Raw genomic sequence first — 18,838 nt, 5'->3', positions numbered from 1 at the left:
CACAGTCTGCATAATAAAATTCACTATATATCTGTAAAATACAGTAAGATGACAAGCACCGGAGATACTGCAGAACATTTCTGATGCTCACACTTGATCGGTTTTCTTATGATCCACTATCTTAAGAATTATGTCACTCTGCCAAAAATACAATGAGTCAGCTGTCATATGCATCATATGCATTGGGATTTCACCTGGGAACATAATCTTATGATGCTTAACATCAAAATTGCCAGAAGCACCTCTTTTATCAGAGGACACCTGTTGGAATCAGCCTTTAAAAGTGTTTGTTTAGTCTAATATCAGTTGCGGCAAAGGGTGTAAATGACCGATGGAACCTTGTGAAGAGCACCTTTAAGAAAAATGTTTGACAGAACATTCTTTTCTTTCCCTCTTTAGCCTGCTTGCATTTCAGCTCTGACTCACCACCCACACCGAGCATAAGCGCCACCTTCAAAGAACAGCAGCACCTCATAGTGCACATCAGGCCACCCTAATCCATGGGATTCCTCCATGTTGTGTGCTCATTAAAATGTGCTATAGTCTCACACTGTGCAAGCTAAACAGAGGCAGTAGACACGTCATGCCAGGCTCCTATCTCCAGAACAAAAAGAGCCCAACACACAGGATTTTGTAATAGGTGGTGGCTGATATATTTTTGTGTGCCTGCTCTCCTGCAGAAAACTTGATCCTTCAGACCATGTGTAGGCAGTCAGTCGGGGATCATAAGATGGCCCACGCTTACTAAACTATCAGTAATCAGAGCCTGTTTCCTCTTCGTGTGTGTATGTGTGTGTATGCAAGGGGCTTGCACCGAGCAGTATTTGGTACATGTAATCATTATATCTTATCATTACTGTGATTAAATGAGACTGATTGATTTCAAATGTGAACATAACCTTTGTGTGCCATGCCGCCCGACACCCAAACTACCCATCATGCAGTTAGTCTCCAGGAGAGCGACTCGTACAATCATCGACAGTTCACCAGATCCTCATATCCTGCATATTGAGTTCATCTGTTTTTTTTTAATGTATATAAGCCATCCTAAGACTGTTTGTCATTGCAAAGTATTGCCTCCAGTTCAACTGAGCATACAGAGTGGTCTGTTCACGTTTCTGATCTCCTGACTTTGCTTACAATGTTACATTGTGAAAGTCTTGAAATCTAGATAGTCTATTATTTTATAAAACCCAGTGCAGTGGACTTGTTTGGAAACGAATGGCCACACAGAGAAGTGCTGCTATGTTGTATTTTGCTACTGTGCTGAAGTAAAATAACATATGTAATCACTGTTAAGGTTAAATAGGATCATTTAAACATATTTTGCAAAGATGAATAATTAACATAGTGTTTTATAAGCCAATTTATTTGTCAAGAAATGAAATGTGATATCAGATTCACCTTTATATGTCAGACCAACAAGTGCATTCTCAGTGCCTTTGTTTCTGAGCTGTGAGGCAAGGGAGAATATTCCCAGGGAGAATAGCCCAGCACTTCCTGTATGACATGCCATGCCTCAACACAGCAAGCCTTCAGCAGGGGTGGTGGGATGCGTAGCCTAGCTCAGAACGTAGTGGAGAGCGCGTTTAACAAACCCGGCGCAGCCTCGTGACTGGACAAGGACACCGCCGCCTCACAGACGCTTATATGTGAATAAGAACGAGTTTAGGCACTGGCTCAGGCCATGAGATAACACAGGAAATGACACCAGCTAAAGTGACGTTTCCTGGGATGGTTTTTCTGTTGTCTTTCCTCTCTCCCCTTGTGGTTGTGTGGTTCCGAGTGTGTCTGGTGGGAGGATTGCGGAGGAGATGGCTGTGGGGGGAAGCAGGAGGATCTCCAGAGGGATTATAGTGTATTTTGGATTCTCAGCCAGCGTCCTCCATGGTTTTCTATGTGCCAGAACTCAATTCCACACCCTGAGTGCTGTTGATAAGCTTCGGGGTGGCGTCAGACCCCGGAGACGAGCGTATGTGGGACTGGCGCAAGGCAGAAAATCGAATTTCTCCGTAGACAATGAGGTCCATTTGTACAGTCAAGCGGGATGAAAGAGGAGCATTCTATGCTGCTACTTTCTCGCGTGCTCTGCCATTGTTCTCCATCAACAGAATAACATTTACAATGAAAACTGGGGAAATTGTTAGGCCCAGGTTAATCAAGTGGCACAACACAATGCACAACATTGTTCTGTATTCATCCATAGTATGCACCCCATTGTACATATTTCCCACTCCCTCTTCAAGTTCAAACTTTGCTTCCTGATACTGAAACTCACTAGCACCATGTACAAGACATCAGAATCAAGAATGGAGAATGTGAAATGCATTTAGGACTTACAAAAGCAAAGCCTGACTTTAAAAAAACACAGTTATGGATTGCAAAGCTCTCTATAAAGGAGGCTCTTGTGTCAGGGTTACATATATTAGCCCTGATTAGCATAGCACATTCAAGGGTGCTTGACCCAAATTGATGATTGAAAGAGTTTCTAAACCATTAGGCATGCTATTTACTCTCAAAAGGCAAATAAAACCCATTGCAAACAGCTCTCTTTGGAATGGCTTTTCATTTTAAATGGGGAAACATCCCAACACTGAAGATGTTATGGTCAAGTCCACTGTCACTAATGCAGCAAAGTGATTTCCTCTCAGTTACAACCAACATACTACAAGCACAAACAGAGGTCTTCAGCTCACACTCTGCTCTGCAAATGGTCGCTTTAACTTAGTACAAAACCATTTATATAATGCTTAATGATCTGGCTGGAACCAAACCAGCCATCCAATCCGACTGTCCATATCTGGACTGATGGATTAATGATAGATAAACATTTTGGGCAGTGTGGGAGACAATGTGAGATAATTGCTCAGTGACGTGCACCACTGTCAAAGTCAGCATTAAGTGTGAAAAGAGCCACTGCCAGCCACTCATTTGCTTGTCAGTGAGTGAAAAGGTTCCCCTCTGGGTCTGGCTCCCACTTGCACCAGCACGTGTGGTGCTAAATGGCTAGGTGAGGAGAAGAGAAAACTCTGTTTTAACTCTCCTGTGACCCCAGACTGATTCTCCCCTTTTCTCTATGTCTCTCTCCCTCTCCTTCATGCATTGCACATCTCCCACGAGACTGCTAAAGAATGGAAAAAAAACAAACCAAAAAACAGGCGATGCCCTGAGGCTTACTAAAAAAAACCCTTCTGAATGAAGGCTTTGTATTAGCTTGCTAATAACCACTATATATGTGAATTGGCCTTCCTCAGAGAGACAACAGAATCCTGTCAATAAACTCCTCAGAAGATAGAGTACATTTTAAAAATCTATGATCCTTAAATTAACAGAAATTTAGAGGAGTCAGTTCACATTCTAAACTTGCAGTATTGTGCTGTTTTATGTAAATGGAATATCATAATTCAGTTGATTTCCTTTTAGTGTTTGCAAAAGTCATACCCAAGACATGGTGCCAATAATGAACCACAAACTAATGTTATTGTCATTGATTTGAACATTGTGCTACAGATCTTGCACCCTAATTGCATTAGGAGAGGCTTGTAATTGCATTAAAAATTACAGTGCTAAGGAATATCAAATATCACAGGAAGGATCTGGTCAAAGGAGCCCTGGCCACCTGTCCATGTACTATGAAAGCTGATGACCACCCTGACAAATGTACTTTTATTTTTTTGGGGGACTTTTTTTTGGGGCTATGATTTATGTCACTGCACTCCAGGGTGTCAGGGTGTGAGCATGTCCTGACGCTTTACCACACAGCCCAATGCACCACCCATTGCACTTTCATTAAACTATAGTTCACACGGTCAAAAATGGGCCAGGTTACAGTAGCGGTCTTATTGAAGGAGATGAGTGTGGCGCTCATTGCTCCATGCCGGTCACAGTACAGGGCAGCAGAGGTTCTGTTTCAGTCCACATCTGCTCTCGCCGTTGACCCGCATTAGGCTGGCTTGGCGTGCAGTAACAGAAGGGGGGGTTGCGCACTCTCATCAGGCGGCCTACGTTAACTCGGTCACAGCACAGTCTCTTACTCTCTCTCCCCAAACCAGGCCACTAGTGCAGAACCTTTGCTCTGGCCCTGCGGAGAGTGGGTGCTTGAGTTCCTAAAGCAAGCAGCCACCCATCACCCATTCAACGGATAATGACTCGTATGGAAGATGTGACTGTCAACGTCTAGGCCAGTCAACTCTGGCTGAGTCACTAGCATGGGGTCCTAATGATGCTCCAGCAGCTTGGGTCCACTCCAGAGCACTTGCAGTGACACTCTCACTGGAGCAAAAAGAAAATATACTGAACGCCTGTTTTTTTTTTGTTTTTTTTGGTGTGTGTGTGTGTGTGTGTGTGTGGTGGTGTTGTTTTTTTGGAGAATGCTGAGAATAAAGGTACTTCCTGTTAAATGTTTGAAGAAGGAAAAGACAAAGATCAAACTGCTGAAAAACCTGGCTGGACCTGATGCATCTGGAGCTGCAGAACTGTATTGGGGGCGATTCTCTGTGCCGCACTTGCAGGGTCTCTATGGCAGCGAAAAAGAGAGCTTTTCCAAAACCCATCCTCAGCTGTGATAATTATCCGTGCTGCTCTCTACCACCTCATTTGCATAATCAGCACCAGTCATTCACAGTGGAGGCACAAAAGAATGTAATGAGAGAAAAAAGAAACAACGAGCATTTCAGATTGCGGGACAATGCAACTACATTTCTCAGCCCCAGTATGACACACATTTTCTCAACTCCCCAATGCTTTTAGCACACATCTTAAAACACAACACAACCATAAAGAAAATGTAGATAGAAGTGTGTGTATCTGTGTGTACAATTATTAATTTAACGATGTATGTGAATCATATGTTCGGGTGTACTGTAAATATAAACTATCCTAATAAAAAAGGATTTATGATGCAGCATAATAGTTCAATAGGATACCTGTTATGCTGTCTAGGGCCATATGTGTATGTATATATATATATATATATATATATATATATATATATATATATATATATATATATATATATATATATATATATATATATATATTTTTTTTTTTTTTTTTTTTTTTTTTTTTTTTCATGCAGAACAGGGTATTGTGAAATCACAAGGGTATTGTGAGTTCCTTGCATTTAGCCCTTCTGAAGTGTGTGAAGAAACTGACTAACAGGTAATGGCTGTGATAAACTGGCTGTAATTCCATCACTGCTTAACTGCTTGAGCTTGCCTGTGCCACAAGGCAGGGAGTGATCTGCAGCTGTTCTGCACCAAAGGTCCAGACTGCCCATCCTCTACAAAAACACCTCCCCTCTCATGTTCTCTCGCGCTCCTCCGAGATCTTTGTTGTCTCACATCACACCTGACCCCCCCCCTTCTTCCAACTTTCCTCCTCTTCTCTTTCTTAACCACCATGAGTTTCTCCTGCCACACTCCTTTAAATCACCTCTCCAGACCCGGCGCTCCCTGCTGCCTACTGCTCCTCCCCCAGGAACCGTGGCTTCAGGAGAGGGTGTGGAGAGAGTAAGAGTCCCAGAACTTTTAGTGGAAGCTCAGTTATGGCAGCCACAGTAGAGTGCTGGAAAGTGAGGGAGCTCCAGGGAGAGCTTTTCTTACATCCTACGGCTGTATACCTCTGCCTCGCTTGCTTCCCGGGTGGAGCTAAAAAGGAGCCTAGCCTTTTATCTCCTCAACTTGGGTTGCATTTGGTTGCTCTCAGAAAGCTGGTGTTACACAAGAGTAGTGAGGAATACGAATGATATTTGCCTTAAGCCGTGGGAGTTAGGTTTGCTATATGGATGCCGCTGCTTCTTAAGAGGTTTGCATGTGTGACAAGGGCGTTTAAAAGGTTGGTCCTCCAATTAGAGGTCGCAAAGGTACTGACACAAGCTCTGACTCCAGACTGCTTTTATTGCACTATAATCACTAACTAATAAATCTCTCCTTTTCTCTTTTCCTTTGCCTAGCCAATGCACTTTTTTAAAACGCAGTATAAATTCATCGTGAAACTCACCATATCATCAGGTTTTGTCAAAAACACCAAGAAGATGAAGAAGAAGAAGAAGAAGAAGAAGAAGAAGAAGAAGAAGAAGAAGAAGAAGAAGAAGAAATCATGTTATTAGTCTTGTCAGCAACAGGGTTATTGATTACATGATCGGTCTAGCACACTGTCCACAGTAACTGCTTGACAGATTCTGTGTGCTCAGTTAAATGATAACGGTTGATCTCCATTATGTCATCATAAATACGTTTTGTACACAAAGAACAGAGTTTTACAACACCTATTTTATAACACCTGCTGTACCCACACACACCCACACAAAGCAGCCTATTTCCTGATCCATCTATATATGAACTTAGACCCCTACCCTACAACTGTGATAAACAAAGGGGCACTGTAATTGTTATTATCTAACATGATCTACTGCTCAAATTGGCAATGATACATGGCGACACATTACAAACAACATTAAGTTATGGTCTCTTTAGCATAATTATGGAAAAGCAAGCATTCATCTGAATGAGTTCATGAAGGGGAATGGGTCTAATTTACTAATTCACTGGCTCCTGCCTCCTAGCAGGAAGGAGGATATAAAAAAGCTGCTCACTAGCTTGGCACAGGATGGCTGAGTATCATGGTAACCTAATGAGGGGGGTGCACTTGTGTATGTGTGTGTGTGAATGTGCATATGCATGTGTGTGTGTGTGTGTGTGTGTGTGTGTGTGTGTGTGTGTACTTGTGCACGCATGTGTGTGGGGATCAGGGCTGGCTGGTGGCAGGCACGTCAGAGTCTTAGCTAAACAAACCTCCACCTGGCATCGTGTTTTCTGCACAGCAGGATGACAGACAGCCCAAACTGCACAAACCACAAAGTTCGTGAAGCGCTCCCTCGATCCTCTTGCTCTCTTCCACTGGCACGATGGATCAGTGCCAGGCTTCTCTGAATTGTGGGCCTTTTCCCAGTGGAACTGGATTCCGAAGTGACAAGCCGGAAGAGCGACATGCCATGTCAATGAGAGTTTATCACCGGACAGAAATGTGCAAGAGTACCAATTAGGTCTAGCAAGCTTGCACTTAGGTTTCTAGCCCAAGTCTTTAGTCCTCTCCTGTCAGTAACACTAGGGATGCATGGGAACTACATATTTAGGAATACAGGTCATATGTGGAACTAGCCTGGTTAGGCCTGTTTACCAAGATGTCACTTGTGGTGTGGGTTTATGATGTTGAGGAAAAATAAGACTATGATGGATACCTCATATCAAAGGAACACCAGAAACAGACTGGAAGTCTTTAGAAGGTATGAAACGCCATGACACACACACACACAGGTGCGTGTGCACGTTATTTTATGCTTCCCATAAAAGCATTTGGAACTAAGGAATTCCTGAATTCCCGTCAGTAAATTGCACTGCCCTCCAAGGTCCTGTCTGATGGAAAACAGACTACCAAAGTATCACCACCTCATGGCCCTGGAACATTGTTAAAAATGTTCACAGTACAGCTATGTGAAAAGAAAAATCCCACCAACACACCCAGTACATGCTAATGTTATCCAAACAGCAGATTTACACTTCTTACATCCATACTCATTTTTTCACACCATTTTTCATGAAAAAATAGTACTGTAGCATGACCCTGTTGGGAGGGCTGTGAGTCATAGCTGGATTTTTATGGTGCGTGAAGGCGCGAAGGTCTCGGGGCATGGGCGGTAAAGCAACATGGGTCTGTCTGAGGATGGCACCTTCACGGCCTGTTCATTCAAGGCAAACAGGGTTAGCTCCCTCAGGCAAGGTGCTAAGCCTCAGAGTAAGACGGGCTCGCAAGGTCATCGGGCTACAGAGGCACTTGGTCATTGACTGAAATTTTTTTTCATTTGTCTTTCTTGTTCTTGAGTCATGCCCAACTGTATTGTGCACTGATGAATAATTTTACATGTATACGCTGCAATATTTTTTTCTGTGTTGTATATCCTAATATTGATTTAAAGTACATTTATTATTGCCTTCTGTGTAACTTCTGGAGCTCAAAATAAATTGGCTTCTTGGAAATTGACCAGTCTGAGTGGTTGCACTATGTTCTATTTTCTAGTAATTGTAGGTATATTCTGGTTCGAAGGCAGAGTATAATATTTACATGTGATTATACTCTACTCACGAAAAAAGATCAAAATATGACATTTAGTTTAGCTATTATTCACAGAAATGTTTCTAATGTACAATGGCTGTATATAAGGACAGGACAAAACGCACAGACCTGCAAAGATACCAGTTTGTAAAACAATCTCTTGATAATACTCCTGGGACTAAAAAGGTGAACAGCCACTAATAGGAACAGATATCCATTTTCTTGTGCACCCCCCTTTAGCCTCTCCTTATTGCATTGCTTGAAGACTTCAGTAACGGGTCTGCATGACGGACTGTTGCATATAGCCAACCAGATGCACGAGCCTGCGAGCGCTAGGTCCTGTGCTCCGCCGCTATTGGCTGTCCTCTAAAGATCCGGGGTTGTTTCGATATTAATGACTGCTGGGCAGACAGCAGCATGTCAGTGTGAAAACCGATCGAGAAGGAGGTGCACCTATAACAACCCGGGAAAAGGGTAGCGGGAGTTCAAGAAGCCAGCTACCAGTAGGCTGCAAGCGGACGTTTCCTTCCTCGCTTGAACAAACCCGACAGGCATCCGCGCGAGAAGTCTCGCTGTTCGGTCTCCAGTTGCGTAAAGGAAGACATCGCGTCCATCGGGTTGCGTGTTGTGCGCGCTCTTGCTCCCTGGACCACTGCACTCGATGGGGATAAACGGAATACATTTTGCTCCATCGGCCGGATTGACTTATACGGGTAAGTTAAAACGTTCTGTCAATATTCTCTTTATAGCCAAGGTTTGTCTAGGTATGCCGCGGCTTCGCCATCGGTTTACCGCATAGCTCTTCAGAAGTTAACAGAAAACAGGCGAATTCCAGCTGAACGCTTTCTTTTAAAAACATATAAAATTAATTAGCCCTTTGTTTTAATACTATGTATTGCACGCATCTGTTAAAATACGAGCTTTAGCTTTAGTATAACTAACTGCGAAGGTTGCATTTAGATGTACTAATCCTCAGACGTGGGAACGCATATTGACTGCGCGGTCCCGCATTATTAATTCCACGTATTGAACTGATTTTATTATTGTATCAAATAACTGTAGGCCGAGGTCTCTTAATGCACAGAAAAGTAGCCCTACGTGTGGTTGGAATATATGTGTACCGAACACAGTGGTCCTGTTGCTGGTGCAGTCAGAGGGCGCACACAAGGCACGTCCAAGAGGTTAGCCTATAGGCAGGCAGACACAGTTTGCAGCTCACTGTTTTTACTCTCCGTTAAATCACCCTGTTGCGGGCAGCGATGTCCTCGGCCACGCAGTACGATCGTATACAGTCACCATGAGCTTCGTCGATTAATATTCTAAAAATTCATGTATTACCGTGAATAGTGTCATTGTAATTCTGATCCATTCGCCACAGGGCTGTATAAGCGATTTGCATTCATTGCTTTGGCATAATTAATGCTGCCACGGGACAGCACCTCTTATGCATTTGACACTTTATCCAATTCGTAACCCACATAACAAGGAGCCTGTCCTCCCACACCTTTTTGTATTAGGTAAGAGACACGCAGCTGCTATTTGATATTTCACTCTCTCACATGCGTCTGTAGAGGCCTTATAGAATGCTGCATGATTCGCGTAGTGGCAGATGTGCAATTACTCAATGTTAAAGCCAAATATATCAGTCAATGTAGATATGTTGTTTCTATTAGTCAGTGCCTGCTGTCCTGTTTGTGACATAATCTACAAACACATCCCTTATTCTAATTCACTAAGATTTAATTTCACCATATAGTTTGTCTTACTACAGTTTACTGTTATTAAGTAACAAATACAGTTCCACACCTACCATCTCATTACCTAGCCAGCATGCACAAAAAAGCATCAGACAAAATTCAGCTCCTCCAGTAATACAAAAAAAAGACCTTGTATCTGATGGTCTCTTGTAGGAACCAGCCTCTGCAAACGTGTGTGGTTTAGGATACAGATACTCCAAGACAAAATCAATGAGCAAACATTAAGTCAAATGTGTGGTATTAAGGAGCCTGTGCACATGATAAGCCTTCAAGTGATTTCCATCTTCTGATTTTATGGTGAGCTTCTAAACAGCTTCTGTATCTTACAGTGGCCTCCTACCACACAGCATGCAGCACTCAGTGTGTGGGTGTGTGTATGAAGAGCAAATTTATAGAGTACCAGAGTGTCAGTGTGGAGAGAAACTGTGTGGGCTACCCAACATGACAGAATAACATGAGGAAACATCAATGAAGATCCTTGAAACTTGTTCATATTCATTAATCAAGCCCAACAAAAAGAAAATATGTATCAGAAGCGAAATGGAATCTTTCCGAAACACATTCAGACTGATACACAAACACATTCGCTGGAAAGGGTTTGCAGCGGATGTGTTACTACTCTCAGTACCCTATGAATTGCTTCATTTTGATAGCTGCTACTATTTCAACAGCTTATACTCTACCTTAAGAGATAAAATAATTGCTATGAACTGCTTCATTTTTTACAGTTGCAGTAGCTTTGGTCTATTTAAGGAATAAAAATATCTTAACAAAGGCATTATAGTGTAGTTGTTTTAGACAAGTTTAAATGTATTATTATAACAGTACAGGTCTCGAAAGGAAAGGGCTAACATAGAAGCGCATGTTGTCAGTACTTCGAGAAGTGACTAGAGCAAAACCATCAGCGTGCCACTGCTGTGCATTCCATCTGCTCCTGAATCAGACTGAGCCCTATGGTAGAGATGCACAGGGCTGGGTGCCTGTGCAGTACTCAACCAGCAGCTCATTACTTAAGGACAGGCTAAGCACAGAAGCCTACATCAAACCCAGCACTGGCTGATTGACGCTCCCACAAGAATCAATGCCTCGAGCCAGTTATTTCCATTTGCCTGGGACCATAGAGGGGTCTCTCGGTTTTGGGTTAACTGGTTGTACAGGATTTTGGAGGCGCTGTTTTGTTGCTTGTTCTTGGATATCATACCACAATTTCCACACGGAAGCATTCTGGGAATAACATCAGTGCAGTGTTTGACAGTAACTACCACATCTTCAAAACTGGGCAAGGCTGCTGGAAAACAAAGTTTTAAATATAAAGAGAAGACTTGTAAAATCAAAATAAACAAGCCGTTTGTGCAATAAAGCATTTCAGTGGCATGTAAAGTTTGATCCTCTACTGAAGGAGCAGGAGCATATCCCTGCTGGCCCATAGCCTGTTGACCAGTTATATATTATTCATATAAAGACAGCTTCATAACACATTTGTACCTGTAGATTCGATTTATCCCAGACTTCACACTGTCTTTCCATTTTGTCCATGCAGAGTGTTTCTAAAAGTGGATTTGCTTAACCAGGGATTGAGTTACAAATTCAATAGGGCACTTAAACTAGTTTCCTTTCTAACATGCGTTTAATGATGCCCAGGTATGTGTGTTGGGAACTGCGAGTGAATTCCACCATGTGTCTGCTTGGGTAGAAACTCAAGATGATGTCTAGTGAAGCTGCAAAGTGTGGGGTCCGTTGGTTAATTTGGAACATTGATTCCGCATTAACCGTTGACTTACTGCTGATTTGCACGGCACACAGGAGCAGGTGCAAAGGGAAGTGCTCCTCTCGCCTTGTGCGGGAAACTTCATTATGCACACACGTTGCATACTGGGACCTGTTTAATGGACTCTCCTCTTACCTTGGAAATAATGTAATGGTAAATCAATGACGTGAAGGGCAGGGGGAGGACCAGCTGGCCCGGAACACCACCCACCGAGAGGCCTATCCAGTGGGTGGGCCTATAGCTAGGCCTATAGCAGCACAGATAGCATTTGTAATGCTTAGTGCTGAGAGTGAGAGGGAGAGAAAATGAGGGAGGGAATAGGAGGGATACAGAGAGAGTGTTAATTACCACTTAATTAGAATTTCCTCTAGCCCATTGCAGTGATACACTGGCTGTTTCCCATGAAGCAGGAGACTATTCTGCTGCTGCCCTACTTTCTAGTTATGTGTGACCTTTTATGTGTGTGGAGCAAGCCTGAGCAGAAAAGGTGTAATGTCTTCCCCCGAGGACATACTGTATCCTCCTCTTCCCAAGCCAGTATCCTGCTGCTTGTGTTCACACCCAGCCAGGCTGCATTTCATGGTATTTAAACAAACCGTCCTCAGTTGTCTTAAGACTGAATCCGGAGTACTGGGGAGCCATCAGTTTGAACAATATATGTGTGTGTGTGTATATGTGTGTGTGTGTGTGTGTGTGTGTGTATATATATATATATATATATATATATATATATATATATATATATATATCACATCGATCTCCTATGTTGGCCCAAAGCAATAGGATTAGTACAGGTGAATAAGTGAACTTGTTTGAGCTCCCCTCAAGGGTCTGCAGACGGCTCCGAGAGGCCCTTCAGTGTTGAGATTATCCCTAGCCAGTCCCTTGGCCCAGGATTTACAACCCAAGATTGGCCAACCAAAAGCAAACATTGCTGCTTGGCCCCACTTGCTTTGGGAGGGTTAGCGGGGCCCTTGCTCGCTCCACTGTTGTATTCAAACAAGCTTTCATATCCTACAGTGTCTAATCAAGGCAGCATAAGCTCTGCATTATCAGCACAGGCACGGTAATAGCCCAGCCTAGTTCTCAAACTCCTCCAGTCCCTGGTTTTGTAGACTAATGCTGCAGTGCATCAGGAGCACGATTAGAGGCATCCATCTTGAAATTCCATTTGCTCCGGTATTAACCGAATTCCTCTCTGTCTGCAAAGCCATGAGCCCCTATGCAAGTTATTGCCACTTAAGACCTACAAGCAACAATGTTGTTCCAAGGCCTTCAGTCTATGTGTTCTTACCTAAGCCTAACTGGGTTTGGGATGATTTCCCTCATTTGTCTCTGACTGTGATATTGCCTCTTTTCATTCCAAAGCCTTGACTGGCTAAATTGCACTAAGATATATTTGAAACCAGAATAAACAGAGGTATAAACTTGTGTAAAAGCTGGAGCTTTAATTCTTGACATATAAAATGTACTCAAACCAGTACCACATTTTCTACATCACTGCAAATATTATAGAATCTATTATTTGTGATCTTTAATTGCTTTAATGGCTTATCCATAAGTGAAAATGTACAGAAAGTATTATCACAAGATATAATTTAGCAGATGTTAATATTTTTGCACAGGCAATTCAATTATCACAGACATTGATTGGTGTACTTAATGTACCTCAGCCAATGACATGCTCTGTTACATTTTTGCCTGCTCAAAATGCATTAGTTCAATAGGCTCTAGCATACAATGAGGTCTATGGATTTGCTAATGATGTGATAGTGTATGTGGACTCTACTTACAAAAAATGAAAAAGAAGGTGTTTTTCTTATGTGTTTATTCTGTCTGAACTTCTGAAGCATTTGAGATTTAGAACTGAGCATGAATCACAAGGACTGTTAGCTTTTGCTTTGAAATTCATTGGAGTGGGATTCTCTGAAATTATGTGGAAATAGAGGTGATGCAGATGACATTGTTGACTGAGCTCTGATGTAATTCAGTATTGGACCAAATTATTCATGCTTCAGCAAGCTGCATTCTTTTATAATGCATGCTATAAGTGGGGCAGTTTATTCACAATCTGAAACATGCATTGCCATTGTAAATCTTGGCCTTGATGAAAACAAATAAAAGACATGAAACAGGTAGCAGTCTAGAAACATCAAAAGGAATCACCAGAAACCTCAAGAGAATCCACTGACATTTGTGTAATAGACTGAATGAATTGAAAGAGTGTTCCATCTGCTGAATCACAGTGATATAGCAGTAGTTTCATTTGCTGCAAATTAGCACCATGCCGTCAAAAGGTCGTAAGCCTTCCCACATGCAACTCCTGTGACCTGAGCAAGAGTTCTCCCGAAGCAGCACGCTCCATTTAACATGGGGTGAAAATAGGCCATTCTTGTCAGTCACGAGAAATATGCACATCTTCTTTCCATTTTCACCATGGCTGATACACTGTGTTGTTAAGCTGTGCTGCCATCATTATGAAAAGATCCACCTTACTGGAGGTCATTAGACACACTCCTTGTTTACAAAATGAGCGTTGTACAGCAATTAGGACAATAGATAGGGAGTGTAAGTGAAGATGAAGACAAACTCCTCTGACAGAGGGCCTCTGTGAAGATGAAAGAACTACCCCCATTGTGATCACCAGGTACTGAATACTAAAATACAGGACACTGCAACAGATGGGCTAAGGTTAACGCTTTCAGGGGAAAGATTAGGGGAAATCTGAGTGTGAGAGTCTCTTAATGCACAGACAGAGAAAACCTATCAGAATGCTATTTGAGCTGCAATATGAAAGTGCTACAATACCTTTAAAAAAATCACACTCTATTCCTCTGTCTATCATTTGAAAGCAGTCTCAGGATGTCTGCACAGTAGCAGCTTGAGGCAGGAGCTCACTGCAGCAGCAAAAGGACTTTTTCATCTCTGTCTCTGGACAACACAGTGGAAAGAGATGATACTGAAGCAAAGGAATGCTCTTTGGGACTGTCCTCCATTTAGTAACCCTTGTGATGAAGGGAGGCACCTACCAGATTCATTCTCAGGGGGTGTTTTTAGCATGACAGAGAATTGCTTGGTAACAGTGACGCGATAAACACAGACACTGAGGAAAGCACAGTGAGTGCCTGATGATCTTCTTTAGAATATGATAAAATAGTTTAGAAACGTTTGAGGCCATGCTTCTCAGGTACCAGAAACATAAGTACAAGTCACCGACTACATGTTAAAATGGTATATTGAAATAAAATAATCCTCTGATGTGATAATGCCAACATTTAGGGAAGTTCTGGTACAAACTGCAAAAAAAAAAAAATTATATATGAGGTCAAGGAGAACCAAATCCGTATGTAAAAGGCTTAGCTGTTGAGGCACTGCAGAATAAAATGTCATCACACATCATCATGCTTTCATGTGGCTTTTGTAAATGTCAGTATGCCTTAGTGATGCCCCTGCATTTTCTTCCTCTGCTAATGCGCTCTTTCTCTCGTTCTCTCCCCATCTCTCTCTCCCATTCCCTTTAGGTGGAAGTGGACTGAAGCAATGATGGCAGCTCATAATCACCACAGAGACTGTCCTTGCACTGAAGTATTACAGAAAATTAACAGCCTCACTTATGCTTAACTGAAACCTCTCTGAGGCATATGCTGATCTTTGCACCTTCATTTATCTGACCTGTATGCCCTTCTCTATCACACTGAGACTAGAACACTTAGTGAAAGATCTCTCTGCACCAGTGGACAGTAGATCAACCAACCAAAGCCCGTGGGAGACGCTGTAGGATTAGATCTCAATTGCCCCAGCAACAAATGGTCCATTATTTTTGAAGATCTCTGGCCAGTTCATTTATAAGGACCAATTATTTACAGAGCGGAACTGGGCCAAAATGAAGGACATATCATTTGTGGATTATTTGCTATTAGGGCTTGTGATGGCTACTTTTGTTCTTGCTGTAGAGGAGAAAGGCAGTTGCCCTAAACTTTGTGTATGTGAGAATAGGCCCTGGTTTTCTCCCAGCTCCATGTATATGGAGGCCCCTACTGTTGACTGTAATGATTTGGGACTTTTTAACCTGCCCTCAGGGTTACCTGTTGATACACAAGTTGTTTTACTGCAGTCCAACAACATTGCCAAGATTGAGAAACCTTTGGATTACTTGCCCAATGTCACAGAGATTGATCTTTCACAAAACAACCTATCCACAGTAAGTGACATCAACCTGGGCCACCTCCCTAAACTCCTATCACTGCACATGGAAGAAAACTGGATATGCTCCCTACCAGATAATGCTCTTTCACAACTTATCAACCTTCAGGAACTGTACCTAAATCACAATCTCATCTCCCACATCTCACCCAAGGCCTTTAATGGCCTTCACAACTTACTCAGACTGCATCTCAACTCTAACAGACTCCAGAGAATAAGAAGTGAGTGGTTTAAACCCCTGCCTAATCTTGAGATTCTAATGATTGGTGAAAACCCTGTCACCTCTTTACAGGACATGAACTTCCAGCCCTTAAAAAACTTGCGCAGCCTTGTTCTTACCCGAATGAACTTATCACAGATTCCAGACAATGCACTGGCTGGCCTTGACAACCTGGAGAGCATTTCATTCTATGACAATACTTTCCCTGAGGTTCCCCACAGAGCCCTTAGACATCTTAAGAACCTCAAATTTCTGGACCTTAATAAGAACCCCATTGGTCGAATACAGAGGGGCGACTTTTTGGATATGCTTCATCTCAAAGAGCTGGGCATCAACAGTATGCCAGAGTTGGTATCCATTGACAGCTTTGCCCTCAACAATCTCCCAGAGCTGACTAAGATCGAGGCTACCAACAACCCAAAGCTATCCTATATTCATCCCAATGCCTTCCACAAGCTTCCCCGACTGGAAACCCTTATGTTAAATGGCAACGCCCTCAGCGCTCTACACAGAATCACCATAGAGTCTCTTCCCAATCTGCGGGAGGTCAGCATGCATTCCAACCCCATCCGTTGTGACTGCGTAGTACGTTGGATGAATATGAATAAAACCAACATCCGCTTCATGGAACCTGACTCTCTGTTCTGTGTGGAACCCCCTGAGTATGAGGGTCAGCATGTGCGGCAGATTCACTTCAGAGAGATGATGGAGATCTGCCTGCCTCTCATTTCCCCAGACAGCCTGCCCAATCAGGTTGCCGTGGACAATGGAAGCTCGTTGTCCCTGCACTGCCGGGCATTTGCTGAACCAGAGCCTGACATCTACTGGGTCACTCCCTCTGGGAACAAGGTCTTAGCCAATGCTGTGGCAGATAGGTTTTACATGCACCCTGAGGGCACACTGGACATTTATGACATCACAGAGAAAGAGGCTGGACTGTACACCTGTGTGGCGCACAACCTTGTTGGTGCCGACTTAAAGTCTGTCTCTGTTGACGTGAATGGACACTTCCCTAAACCTGCCAATGACTCCCTAGATGTCAGCATCCAGTCTGTACAGACCAGCTCTGTCGTGGTATCTTGGAAAGCCTCTCATGGCAGTCTGACACCAAACATTAAGTGGTACACCATGCCCAGCACCGAACATCCGACTGTAGCCTTTACTGCCAGGGTCCCATCTGACATGAGGATGTATAATCTCACACATCTCAGTCCTGCGTCACAGTATACAGTGTGTGTGGACATCCACAGTATCCACCATAAACACACTACTAAGTGTATCAACGTCACAACAAAGGGATTAGAGCAAGCGGATGAGGCCATTGAGAAGTGGGATGCAATTGTAGTGGCTGTCTTTGCTGTGCTACTCACCATCATCTCACTGGTTTGCCTGCTGATTTATGTGTCTCTGAGGAACCAGCATCTTTATGTAGAGTTAAGGAGATGCCCATCCAAAACAGCACTGACACCTGAGGCTGGAACACAGTCTCGATTTGCAAGGCTCTTGGTTTCTGGGAACGGCATGCCAACTGCTATGGAGGTGAAAGCTACAGTCATAAATGTGTTGGACAATGCCTTCTAAGCAGCCCACTCAAAGAACTGCAAAAACCTTAGCAAGGTGACAAGGCACGGGAGGAGAACATGCCATTTCAAATAAGTATCCTTTTGCCTTGACATACAACAAACTATTCAAATGGAGGAAGTGTCTTCACATTTAACCAGCGCTATATCCCCTATTATGACCCGTCTGAGGTGGCAGTGGTGATGGCAATGTGGCTTGTAGAAAGAAAGTCCAGACTCTTTGGTCAAATATGGATTGCGATAATTTGGGGTCGTGTACCGGGTACAGATGGTAAACCAGTAAAAGTATGGTGTTATTTCTTATAAATGACTGTTAATCATGTAAACAGTAGTGAAGCAGTCCTTGTGGTCCCAAGCAATACCGTCTGTGCTGTACAACATCCATAGACGTATTAGAGAGGCCAATTATTTGTAAAGGGGAACAACTAGTAGAATAGAAAATTATAGTGAGTATGGTGTAAATTTTTGATGAAATATATCTTTTTTCTATTTAATAGAGGATTTTGACTTTTCATGGCTACAATCGTTATATATTCTATCCAGAAATGAAACAGATACCTTCTGTGCAGTAGCCAGGATTTAACCCATTGTGGATTAGCTACAGAATGTAAGAAATAACTTGCAGAATGACACATTTGCTGAATAAAACACTGTACAACATAAATAATAGAGGTACATTAAGAGATACATAATCTTATCAGGATTGGATAGTGGCATTGACATGCCAGCAACAAAATTCCTGTCAGAAATTCCTGTCAAAGGTCATATAAGCCAGGGTAAGTGCCTACTCCAAGACATATGTAAACCAGGACAAGGTCAGAATGTTGCTCATAATTGTTTAGTCAATTGAGTGAAGGACAGAAGTAATGACTGCAGCCTGACAAGCCGATCTCAAACTTTTATTGAAAATACTATCTCAGTACTTTTAGCATTCATATGGTTCAAAAGCATTGCGTTCTTGCTTTGGGTGTTTAAAGTTAAAAAGCCATTTTTATAATGACTGTGCTGTCTGTGATATCCAAGCGCACTAGTCAGTGAGACTCTGTGCGAAGAAAATACAGAATAAATGTCAACATCTTTTTGCAATCAGGATGTTTTCTAGTTTGCTTTATTATGAAGTGTGTGTGTGTGTGTGTGTGTGTTTGTGTATATGTATGTATGTATATATATATATATATATATATATATAGAGAGAGAG

The 18,838-nt window shown here is 42.6% G+C and overlaps 1 protein-coding gene across 1 annotated transcript; it reads left to right on the top strand.

The window, feature by feature from the left end:
- Positions 1-8,521: 8,521 nt before the first annotated feature.
- lrrn3b (leucine rich repeat neuronal 3b) lies at positions 8,522-18,730 on the top strand. Its single transcript, XM_027015864.3, has 2 exons — positions 8,522-8,825; positions 15,159-18,730. Exon 2 carries the CDS (start codon positions 15,521-15,523, stop codon positions 17,639-17,641), a length of 2,121 nt encoding a protein of 706 aa, XP_026871665.2. The 5' UTR covers positions 8,522-8,825; positions 15,159-15,520; the 3' UTR covers positions 17,642-18,730.
- Positions 18,731-18,838: the final 108 nt, after the last annotated feature.

Source organism: Electrophorus electricus, chromosome 11 (assembly GCF_041902795.1).
Source record: "Electrophorus electricus isolate QZ-2024a chromosome 11, ASM4190279v1, whole genome shotgun sequence".
Classification (NCBI taxonomy): domain Eukaryota; kingdom Metazoa; phylum Chordata; class Actinopteri; order Gymnotiformes; family Gymnotidae; genus Electrophorus; species Electrophorus electricus.
The sequence above is the reverse complement of the archived record's forward strand: the minus strand, read 5'-3'. Positions and strand labels throughout refer to the sequence as shown.

Bases quoted from the DNA above. Each gene is read 5' to 3' on its own strand.
- lrrn3b (XM_027015864.3), top strand. From the start codon at position 15,521: ATGAAGGACATATCATTTGTGGATTATTTGCTATTAGGGCTTGTGATG.